The sequence below is a fragment of the Eimeria necatrix genome, genomic scaffold (assembly GCF_000499385.1).
Source record: "Eimeria necatrix Houghton genomic scaffold, Enh_scaff1082, whole genome shotgun sequence".
Taxonomy (NCBI): Eukaryota; Apicomplexa; class Conoidasida; order Eucoccidiorida; family Eimeriidae; genus Eimeria; species Eimeria necatrix.
Genome location: NW_013651874.1, coordinates 1 through 11,610, shown reverse-complemented (window position 1 = coordinate 11,610; position 11,610 = coordinate 1). Strand labels below are relative to the sequence as shown.

At 52.7% G+C, this 11,610-nt stretch overlaps 2 protein-coding genes across 2 annotated transcripts; one reads left to right on the top strand and one right to left on the bottom strand.

Annotated features, from left to right (window-relative positions):
* Positions 1-2,027: 2,027 nt before the first annotated feature.
* On the top strand, positions 2,028-8,550 carry ENH_00002680 (hypothetical protein, conserved; the record flags this gene model as incomplete). Its single annotated transcript, XM_013578255.1, has 7 exons — positions 2,028-2,774; positions 2,984-5,778; positions 6,133-7,130; positions 7,273-7,433; positions 7,542-7,688; positions 7,952-8,109; positions 8,211-8,550. 7 exons carry the CDS (start codon positions 2,028-2,030, stop codon positions 8,548-8,550), a joined length of 5,346 nt encoding a protein of 1,781 aa, XP_013433709.1.
* Positions 8,551-10,254: 1,704 nt separating this feature from the next.
* Positions 10,255-11,347, bottom strand: ENH_00002670 (alpha-soluble NSF attachment protein, putative; the record flags this gene model as incomplete). The annotated part of the gene is made up of 2 exons (XM_013578254.1): positions 10,255-11,075; positions 11,275-11,347. 2 exons carry the CDS (start codon positions 11,345-11,347, stop codon positions 10,255-10,257), a joined length of 894 nt encoding a protein of 297 aa, XP_013433708.1.
* Between the last annotated feature and the right edge of the window lie 263 nt (positions 11,348-11,610).

The following is an 11,610-nucleotide window of genomic DNA, read 5'->3' as shown; positions in this document are numbered from 1 at the left end:
CAAAAAAGAATGAAATTTGAACTCCATTTGAATATGACTTTGAATTTTTCATTTTGAATTTTCAAGTTTCTGAATTGAAACTTGAAAATGAATTTCGGATTTCTTTTGATCTTCGACAAATCCTGGAATGAAAATAAATTTAATTCTTTTTTAAATTAAAAAGTTTTAATTTTCTTTTTTAAATTAAAAAAGGTAATCAAATTGAATTTAAATGTGAATTTATCTTCATTCTGATTTCTTAAAGTGCCTGCAGTGAAATATAAATATGAATTGGCCTTTTCTTTTGTTTTCACTTTATTTCTTTTTTCAAAATATTAAAGTTAAAACTAAAGTGATAATAAGTTGCAAAGTATAAATGTAAGTATAAATATAAATATAAACATAAATATAAATATAATTATAAACATAAATATAAACATAAATATAAATATAAATGTAAATATAAATATAAATATAAACATAAATATAAATATAAACATAAATATAAATATAAATATAAACATAAATATAAATATAAATACAAATATAAATATAAACATAAATATAAGTATAAACATAAATGCATATATAAATATAAATATGAATATAAACATAAAATAAAATATAAATATAAATATAAATATGAATATAAATATAAATATAAACATAAATATGTATATATATATAAACATAAATATAAATATAAATATAAACATAAATATAAATACAAATATAAATGCAAATATAAATACAAATATAAATATAAATATAAATATAAATACAAATATAAATATAAATATAAACATAAATATAAATATAAATACAAATATGTATTCAATATATGTGTACCGAGTGTGAGGCAAGTGAACGAAGACAGCCAAATAAATATAAATATTCATTTTTATTTTTTTAAAAGTTAACTTGAAAAAAAAAGATAAAAATGCACCTAAAGAAGCACAAAATGCATTTATTTGCAAATATTAAATATTTAATTTATATTTTTAAATTTAAATCTCCAAAAGTTGCAAAATTAATTCCATTTTTCTTCTTTTTTGCTGCTTTGCAGCGGCCTTTCTAAGACGCCTGTGGGCTTTTTTGCTTTCTCTTCAACAGCCAAATAAATATAAATATTCATTTTTATTTTTTTAAAAGTTAACTTGAAAAAAAAAGATAAAAATGCACCTAAAGAAGCACAAAATGCATTTATTTGCAAATATTAAATATTTAATTTATATTTTTAAATTTAAATCTCCAAAAGTTGCAAAATTAATTCCATTTTTCTTCTTTTTTGCTGCTTTGCAGCGGCCTTTCTAAGACGCCTGTGGGCTTTTTTGCTTTCTCTTCTTTTATTTTGCATTTGCAAAAAGACAAAAATGAATATTTAAATTAATTCAAATGCGCATGCATGCATGCATGCATGCATGCATGCATGCATGCGTTTTTGTTTCATGCTAATAGCCAGTATTTAAACTAATTTAAATGCGCATGCATGCATGCATGCATGCATGCATGCATGCACACAAAGCCATGCCACACGAATGCATGCATGCATGCATGCATGCATGCATGCATGTGTTTTTGTTTCATGTTTGTGGCTAGTATTTAAATTAATTCAAATGCGCATGCATGCATGCATGCATGCATGCGTTTTTGTTTCATGTTAAAGGCTAGTATTTCCTCATTGCAAAATTCTTTTTTGCAAAATAAAAAAATAAAAGTTTTTGCATTTTATTTCTGCAAAGGCCCCTCGGGTGTACGTACACCCGGAGTGTACGTACACCCTTTTGGCGAACAGCCGCAGCTCGCAGAAGTGCCTCAGAAAACAAAAAAGAGCAATTTAAAGAAATATTAAACTAAAAATAAAATAAACCCAAAACCCTAAACCCTAAACCCTAAACCCTAAACCCTAAACCCTAAACCCTAGATGCTAAAGAGTAAGCCCTAAATCCTGGAAAGTCGCTGCCGGCGCATATGTGTGAATCTGAATCTCTAAACCCTAAACCCTAAACCCTAATCTCTGGGGGTTTTGTATTTGGAGGCAAATCTGCATGGGGGGTCGATCTGCAGCAGCAGCAGCAGCTGCTGCTGCTGCTGCTGCTGCTCAGCTGCCTGCTGATGCTGCAGCAGGAGCGCTGACTGCTGCGTGGCCTCGTGTGGCAGCAGCAGCAGCAGCAGCAGCAGGCTCTGCAGCAGCTGGGCGCGGCTGCTGCTGCCTGCGGTACGGGTTTGCTGCTGCTGCCAACAGACAGCCTCAAGCCTTTCATTCTGCTGCTGCTGCTGCTGCTGCTGCTGCTGCTGCCCTTCGTGCACGCCCTATTTTGCACAGAAGCAAACAAGGGAGAGCCACAAGCGGGCTTGTGCTGCAGCAGCAGCAGCAGCAGCAGCAGCAGCATTGCCAATACCTGCAGCTGAGGCAGCAGCAGCAGCAGCAGGATCATTTAAACTTTGGCCTCTTGAGAACATCCAGCAGTAGCAGCAACAACTCTAGCAGCAGCAGCTGCAGCAGAGCCAACCTCTGCAGCAGCAGCAGCAGCAGCAGCAGAGTCAACCCCAGCAGCAGCAGCAGCAGCAGCAGCAGTAGCAGCAGCAGCAGAGCCAGCCTGAACAGCAGCAGCAGCGGCAGCCTCAGCGGGAGCAGCAGCAGCAGCAGCAGCAGCAGCAGCAGCAGCAGACCGACTGCAGCAGCACTGGCTTTAAACTCTTTGCTGCTGAACATACACGAAGTGGCAGAGGCGCCCCCAGGCCGTTTGAGTGCAGCAGCAAAAGCAGCAGCAGCGCAGCAGCAACTTGATTATGTAAGCAAAGCACTGGTTTTATTTTTACTCCCACGTTTAGGGTTTAGGGTTTAGGGTTTAGGGTTTAGGGTTTAGGGTTTAGGGTTTGGGTTTTGCAGCTGCCAGCTGCTGCATGTCTTGTCAGCTGCACAGGCTCCTGCCTTTATAGGCTTTTTGTCTTGCTGCTGCTGCAGCAGCACAGCAGCAGCTGCGCTGCTGCTGCAGTGCAGATCACACCTCTGCAGCAGCAGCAGCAGCAGCAGCAGCAGCAGCAGCAGCAAGCTTTGCGCATTCCTGTTGCTGCTGCTGCTTTGCTGCAGGACTTTTGGGCCGCAATCTGCAGACGCGCAGTTTCGCTGGAAAAGAAGCTGCGGCTTTCCGATGCTGCTTTGCTGCTGTCTGCTGCTGCTGCTGCGCAGCGGCAGCTGCAGCAGCTGCAGCAGCCGCAGCAGCAGCAACTCAAGCAGCAGCTGCTGGCGCAGCACAGCCGCTTGGTTCAGGCAGCAACGACAGCGCTCTCACGGGGCCTCCTGCGGCAGCAGCAGCAAGCTGCTGCTGCCAAGCAGCGGCAGCAGCAGCAGCAGCAGCAGCAGCAGCAGCAAGCGCAACAACGTCTGACTGTGCAGCAGCAGCAGCACGAGCAAGAGCAGCAGCAGCAGCAGCACCAACATGGGCTAACGGCCAGTCTCCTCACCTCCGCCTTGCATGCATTTGCTGCACTAAAGCTGCAGCAAGTGCTGCTGCTGCAGCAGCTTGCTGCTGCTGCAGTGTCTCTGCAGCTGCAGAACTTCAGCGGATATGACTTGGCGGCTTTCTGCTCAGCGCTGCTGGCAGCAGCGCAGCAGCAGCAGCTGCAGCAGCAGCAGCAGCAGCAGCTGTTTGCCCCTGTCGCCGCGCAGCTGGAGGCCCTGGTGCTGCAGCAGCTACCAGCTTCCAATGCTGCAGCAGAGCGGAGGAACGCTGCTTTGCTGCAGCAGCTGCAGCGGCAGCTGCAGCAGCAGGAGCAGCAGCAGCAGCAGCAGCAGCAGCAAGCGCAGCAGCAGCTGACGGGCGTCGCTGCAGCGCAGCAAGCAGCACACCGCCTGCAGCAGCTGCTGCTGCAGAAGCCGCAGCAACTAGCTGCTGCCTGGCAGCAGCAGCAGCATCGCCAGCAGCTAAATTTGTGCATTTTGCTGCGGCTTTGCGTAGAGCTGCAGATACACCGCAGGCAGCAGCTGCTGCTGCCGCTGCTGCTGCATGCAGCAGTGCTGCAGCTGGAAGCAGCGCGGCTGCAGCTGTGTCTGGCGGGGCTTGAGCCCCTGCAGCAGGAGCAGCAACCTGCTGCAGAAGGTGCTGCTGCTGCTGCTGCTATTGCTGCTGCTCCAGCTGCTGCTGCTGCTGCTGCTGCTGCTGCTGCTGCTGGCCGACACTTCGCCTTTTCGCTAAATCTCTCCAGCTGCCGCGACCTCGCCAGCCTTTGCTCGAGTCTGCTGCTGCTTGACCAGCAGCAGGTAGAAGCCACCAACTCCGGGCTGCAGCAGCAGCAGCAGCAGCAGCAGCTGCAGCAGCTGCAGCAGCTGCAGCAGCAAACGGTAGCTGCACCCTCGCTGATTGTCTCGCTGCTGCTGCACCAAGTTGGTTGGCAGGGCCTTTGCGCTCCAGTCTGTCTTTCAGCTCTTCCCGGAGCTGTCCCAGCAGCAGCAGCAGCAGCAGCAGCAGCAGCAGCACCGGCAGCAGCAGCAGCAACGGAGGCCGCAACATCACCGGCAGAAGCGGCTGTAGCAGCTGCCACGGCTGCTGCAGCAAAAGCAGCAGCACCTGTTAGTGGGCAGCAGCCCATAGAACGCCTGCTGCTCCTTGCTGCTGATCACGCAGCCCTGCTGCTGCTTCTTAGCAGCAGCAGCAGCAGCAGCAGCAGCAGCAGCAGTGACGGCAGTCACCATGAATTGGTTTCAGCTGCTCATATCGCCAGCTGCAGCAGCAAACTATTTAAACGAACCGACGGGGAGGGAGCTGCAACAGCAGCAACCTCAGCAGCAGCAGCAGCAGCAGCAGCAGCAGCCGAGGCAGCACCAACAGCAGTGAGGCTCCTTCCTCTTGCTGCGCTGCTGCAGCTGCAGCTGCAGCAGCACAAGGCAACCTTATCAGCGGACCAGATCTCCATGTGCTGCCGGTTCCTTTCGCAGACTGCAGCAGACACTGCAGCAGCAGCAGCAGCAGAAGTAGCAGCAGCAGCAGAAGCAGATGCACCAGCAGCAACAGCAGCAGCAACAGCAGCAGCAACAGCAGCAGCAGCAACCGGGAAACCTGGGAAAGCAGCACCAGCAGAGGCAGCAAAATCGGCCGCCACCCCCGCAGCAGCTGCAGCGCTTATTCCTGAAAATCGTAATGCTGCTGCTGCTGCTGCTGCTGCTGCTGCTGCTGCTGCTGCTGCTGCTGCTTCCTTCCTCTGTTTGTCCGCACACTCCGTCACTTCTGCCTTGTGCTGCAAACTGCAGCAGCTGCAGCTGTCTCACATTCTGGCCTGCTTGCCGGCAGTTGCAAAGCTGCACAAAGCCCTTTTGCTGCCGCAGCAGCAGCAGCAGCAGCAACAGCAGCAGCAGCAGCAGCAGCAGCAGCAGGAGGGTCCGCAGCAGCTGGCGGACATGCTTGAAGACCCTGAGCTGCGCATGCACTGCTTGCAGCAGCTGCAGCAGACGGCACAGCAGCTGTGTACAAGGTTTTGCAAGCTTGTGCAGCAGCAGCAGCAGCAGCAGCATCAGCAGCAGCAGCAGCAGCAACGGGGAGCAGCAGACTGGGCATGCACACAAGATGGGAGCAGCAGCAGAAGGGGACCCCCAACGCCTTCTTTGCTGCTGCGCCTTCAAAGCAGCCTTGTGGCTGCTGTTGCTGCAGTGGAGCAGACCATACCCGCTTCTGCTGCTGCTGCTGCTGCTGTTGCTGCTGCCACCCGCTTGCTGCTGCAGCCTCAAGCGGAGCAGCAGCACCTGCCTGCTGCTGCTCTCTCCCTGCAGCAATGCAGTCTTCTGTTGCGAGCCCTTGCCAAGTGCGTGAGCTGCCATGCTGCTGCTGGGTTTGCTGCTTCTTTTGCTGCTGCTGCTGCTGCTGCTTTTGTTGCTGCTGTGTTTGCTGTTTCCGTCGCTGCAGCTGCCGCTGCTTTTGCTGCTGCTGCTGCTGCTCACCCCAGTCTATGTGGCCGTGACTGGGGCACTACAGCAGCTTCGCGAGCAGCAGCACATGCAGCTGCTGCTGCAGCAGCTGCGACATGAAGCAGCAGCAGCAGCACGCTGCTGCAGCAGCTGCGGTGCCACGCAACAGCAGCAGCAGCAGGTGCTGCTTTTGCTGCTGCCTCAGCCGTGCCCCCAATTCATTGCTGCTGCTGCTGCTGCTGTGCATGCAGACTGCAGCTGCGAGACCCGGATATCCTTGAAGCTATTTGCAACCGGGTAGCGGAGCTTATACAGCAGCAGCAGCAGCAGCAGCAGCAGCAGCAGCAGCAAAAGGGGGCTCTGGTGTTGTCTGGGCAGCAGCTTGGACAGCTGCTGCTGAGTCTGGCGCAGCTGTCCTTCACTCCTGCGCACCTGCAGCAGTCCAGAGGTGTACATACACCGCAGCAAGAAGCAGCAGCAGCGAGGCTGTTTGATTTGCTGCTGGCGCTGCAGCAGCAGCCGCAGCAGCAGCAGCTGCTGCTCCACAGCATGGGACTCCAGAGCGCAGCAAACTGCTTGCATGCGCTTTCCTTGTGTGACTTTTCTTTAAAGCTCCCTCGAGGCCCCTCTGGGGGCCCCTCTGGGGGCCCCCCTGGGGGCCCCTCTGGGGGCCCCCCTGGGGGCCCCCCTGGGGGCCCCCCTGGGGGCCCCGCCTTGCAGGATGTCACGGGGGAGGTGGAGGGCAAAGCGGCTGTTGCTGCATTTCTGGATTTGCTGCTGAGTGTTGTTCGAATGCATCTGCAGCCGCTGCAGCAGCAGCAGCAGCAGCAGCTGCAGCAGCAGCAGCTGCAGCAGCAGCAGCTGCAGCAGCAGCTGCTGCAGCAGCAGCAGCTGCAGCAGCAGCAGCTTCAGCAGCAAGCGGCTGAGGATGAGGGAGGTGCGTGGATCGGATTGGCCGAGACTTTGAAGCAGCTGCCAGCAGCACAGCAGCAGCTAACAGCAGCAGCAGCAGCAGCAGCTGCAGCACGCCACGCCCCTCTCTGCGCCTCTCTTCAGCCCCACAACAAGGCCTTTCTAAGGGCGCTGCAGCAGCAAGTCTGCTGCGTTTTGCCAGAGACTCAACTAAGCAGCAGCAGCAGCAGCAGCAGCAGCAGCAGCAGCACCAGCAGCAAAAGTCACTCGTGGATGGCAGGAAGCCACAGCGAAACTCTTGTAGAGCCTGGGGTGTCTGTACACCTGGCAAGCTCAGGTGAGTTTTCGACCCTAGTGAGACTGACGCGGAACTCTCCGCAGGTTAGGGTTTAGGGTTTAGGGTTTAGGGTTTAGGGTTTAGGGTTTAGGGTTTAGGGTTGAGGCTGTACGGTGCAGCACTTGGGTTTTGGGGTTTATAGTCAATGGCTCAGGCCCTAGGGCTGAGGTTGAAAGGCTCAATGCACAGCAACTTATGCAGCAGCAGCAAAAGCAGCAAGAGCAGCAGCAACAGCAGCAGCAACAGCAGCAGCAACAGCAGCAGCAGCAACAGCAGCAGCAGCAAGAGCAGCAGCAACAGGCTGTTTGGAGGTTGTGTGGCGTCTATTTACTGCAGCGCTGCACAGAAGCGTATTTGCTGCTGTCTCAAGGGCCCTCTTTCCTGCACAACTTCGCGTCGAAGTGAGCGCAGCAGCAGCAGCAGCAGCAGCAGCAGCAGCAGCAGCAGCAACAGCAGCAGCAGCAGCAAGTGCTGTTGCGTGTTTGCCCTGTTCTGCAGACGCCACTCACCTTTGGTGGCTACTCGTTAGACCTGCTCGCGGAGCTGCCTGGAGGAACTGTAAACCCTAAACCCTAAACTCTAAACCCTAAACCCTAAACCCTAAACCCTAAGCTCTTAATCTTAGCCTTCTCTGGGCCACTGCTCCTCGCACGCCTACCTATTAGACAGCAGCTGGTGCTCAGGGTAGTATGTTTTAGAGCAAAGTGCTTCGGGTTTAGGGTTTAGGGTTTAGGATTTAGGGTTTAGGGTTTAGGGTTTAGGGTTTAGGGTTTAAGGGTTAGGGTTTAGGGTTTAGGGTTTAGGGCGGTTGCGCGCTGCAGCTTGTGGCGATCGAGGCTGATGGCAGCTCCCACTTCTTAGCGGACTGCAGCACGCCGCAGCCCCAGACCCTGCGGCAGCAGCAGCAGCAGCAGCAGCAGCAGCAGCAGCAGCAGCAGCAGCAGCAGCAGCAGCAGCAGCAGGTGCGGGAACCTGAGCTGTGGGCCACAGACAGCTGCGGCTTCGTCTACAACAGCAGCAGCTTGCTGAAGCGCCGCCTTTTAAAGGAAAGACAAATTGCGGTGCTTTCTGTGTCTGCAGCCGAATGGAAAGCAGCAGTAAGGCAGCAGCAGCAGCAGCAGCAGCAGCAGCAGCAGCAGGGGCACGAGTAGCAGCAGCAGCAGTTGCAGCGGTGTTAGCAGCAGCAGCAGCAGTGGCACCAGTAGCAGCAGCAGCAGTTGCAGCGGAGTTAGCAGCAGCAGCAGCAGTGGCACCAGTAGCAGCAGCAGCAGTTGCAGTGGCGCTAGCAGCAGCAGCAGCAGTAGTACTACTAGCAGCAGCAGCAGCAGTGGTACTATTGGCAGCAGCAGCAGCAGTGGTACTAATGGCAGAAGCAGCAGCAGCAGCGCTACCAGCAGCAGCAGCAGCAGCAGAGTTATAAAGCAGCAGCAGCAGCAGCAGCAGAGTTATAAAGTAGCAGCAGCAGCAGCAGAGTCAGAAAGTAGCAGCAGCAGCAGCAGCAGCAGCAGCAGCAGCAGCAGCAGCAGCAGATTTGAAGGAGGGTTTGCTGCCTCGCGTGCTGCGTGCATGCGCAGGGGGCCTCGAGTGCAGCAAAAGATTTATTTTTAAAATCAAAAATGAAAAACTCCATTGGCAGCTGCTTCCATTCAGGTGTACAGACACCCGAACCGCAGCCGCTAGCTAGCCAGAGCTGCAGCAGCTAGCTGCAGCTACCTGCAGCAGCTAGCTGCAGCTACCTGCAGCAGCTAGCTGCACCTACCTGCAGCAGCTAGCTGCAGCTACCTGCAGCAGCTAGCTGCAGCTACCTGCAGCAACTTGCTGCGGCTGCCTGCAGCAACTTGCTGCAGCTACCTGCAGCAACTTGCTGCAGCTACCTGCAGCAACTTGCTGCAGCTACCTGCAGCAACTTGCTGCAGTTACTTGCAGCAAGCCGCAGTTGTAGTTAATTAGGGCTAGCTGTAGCTAGCTCTGGCTAGCTGCAACAAGCAGTGGCTGGCCATGGCTAGCTGCGGCTGGCTGAATTTAGCCGTAGCTAGCTCTGGCTAGCTGTAACATCCTGTGGCTGGCGCTAGCTAGCTGTGGCAATTGCTGGCCAGCAGCTTTAGAGCATTTTGATAACTTGGCAATGGGGCTTTTCGGTTTCAGGTGTACGTACACCTGAACTCTTGCGGTGAAGTGCGGAGAGAAGACGCAAAGTGCCGAATAAATAAATAAATAAATAAATAAATGATAAATAAATAAATATATAAATATATAAATATAAATAAATAAATACTAAATAAATAAATAAATAATCGGCTTTTACTTATTTGTTTATAGGCCCCAAAAGAACCAACTGTTGGCAGCTCCGGGCCGCCGCCGAGGTGTACGTACACCTCAAACCGCGGACAGCTGGCTCGCAGCAGCAAAGAGGCGGCTCGCGCTGCTGCTACCGCTGCAGCAGCAGCTGCTGCTGCTGCCGCTGCAGCAGCAGGAGCTGCTGCTGCAGCAGCACGCAGCAGCGCACGCGGCGCCTGCTGCTGAAGCACGAGCTGTGCAGACAGCTGCGGTTGCTGCAGCAGGAGTTACTGCAGCGGTAGTTGCTGCAGCAGTAGTTGCTGCAGCAGCAGCAGTTGCTGCTGCAGCAGCAGTTGCTGCTGCAGCAGCAGTTGCTGCTGCAGCAGAAGCTGCTGCAGCGGCACTTTGCGGTGTCTTTACAGTTAACTGTACACACTAACTGTGAACATTTCAGCAAAAATCGGGTAAATGCACGAGCGGCAGCAGCAGCAGCAGCAGCAGCAGCAGCTCCTGCAGCAGCAGCAGCTGCTGCTGCTAGACCGTTACCTCGGCAGCTGCATCAAGAGCTCCCTGGGGTCCTTTGCTGCTCCATGCTGCTGCTGCTGCCACAGCAGCAGCAGCTGATGCTCCTGCAACAGAAGGAAGCGCCGCGGAATCAGACATGGGCGCAGCAGCAGCTGCTGCTGCGCCCAGCTGCTGCAGCAGCTGCTGCTGCAGCAGCTGCTGCTGCAGCACGGCTCGCGCCCGGCGCTGCAGGCCCAGGCCGCCCCGCGACTCCCGCTGCTGCAGCAGCAGGCCACCCCCCTCCCAGCAGCAGCAGCAGCAGCAGCAGCAGCAGCAGCAGGAGTCAGGAGAGGTCGAGCTCGCCGTCGTCTCCGACAGCAGGCAGCATGTGTGGGGCGCCACGAGCCTGCTGCTGCTGCTGCTGCTGCTGCTGCTGCTGCTCAATTTGCTGCTTGGCTTTGAGGAGGAAGTGGACTCTCCAGGGGCTGAGTCTGGAGACTTTGTCGAAGTCCTCAACAGCAGCAGCAAAAGCAGCAGGGTCTCTGTCTTCTGCTGCAGCAAGCAGCTGCTGCAGCAGCTGCTGCTCCCTGCTGGCAGCAAAGTGCGCGTTGCAGTCCCTGTAGCGGGCCAGCGCCAGCTGCAGGTCCACCAGCTCTTCCCGAGCAGCAGCAGCAGCAAGCAGCAGCAGCAAAGAATTTAAAAACAAATCTTTTGCTCCGAACTGCAGCAAGTTGTTTTGCGAGGCTTTGTAGCCTTCCGTTTCGAAGATCTTTGCTGCCTTTTCCAGCGTCGCAGCAGCAGCAGCAGCAGCAGCAGGCGCTGCAGCAGCAGCAGCAGCAGGCGCTGCAGCAGCAGCAGCAGCAGCAGCAGGAGCCTCCGCACCCCACACCACCAACTCCGCGTACTTGCAAATGCAATGAGAGTACTGAGTTTTGCTGAATTCGTCGGAGTCGAAGAGCTCAGCAGCAGCAAGGAAGTTTGCTGCTGCTGCTGCTGCATCTCCTGCTGCTTCCCAGTCCTCAGCCAGCTGCCGGTGCACTTTTGCTGCTGCAGCAACTCGGTTTGCTGCCAGCAGCAACTTTATTCCCTTCTCAAACACAGGAGCAGCAGCAGCAACGGAGTACCGCCGCACGCAGTTCCCCGCCTCCACGTACATCGAAGCTTCTGCGCAAACCCCAAACCCTAAACCCTAAACCCTAAACCCTAAACCCTAAACCCTAAACCCTAAACCCGAGTCCACGAACCCTGCGGCGCCTCAGCAGCGAACAGCCAAGCCCGAGGACCCCACGATGCTGCACCCTTCCGCCCCCCAAACCCTAAACCCTAAACCCTAAACCCTAAACCCTAAACCCTAGACACTGACCTGTGTGTGTGTCTTTGGCCTTCTGTGCTGCTTCTGCTGCTTTGATGAAGCACGAAGAAGCCTCTGGGAACATCCGCGCCAGTTTGTATTTCTAAATTAAAAACAAAATAAATAAATAAATAAATAAATAAATTAATTAATTAATTAATTAATTAATTAATTAATTAAAAATTAAATTAATTGCATTTTTGTTTTATTTAGCTGCTGCTTGTTGCCTCGTTAGAGCTGCGAGAAAGCCGGGGAAGAGTGCAGCAAATGCAGCTACAGCTACGCGTGCGCAGCAGCAGCAGCAGCAGCAGCAGCAGCAGCAGCAGCAGCAGCAGCAGCAGCAGCAGC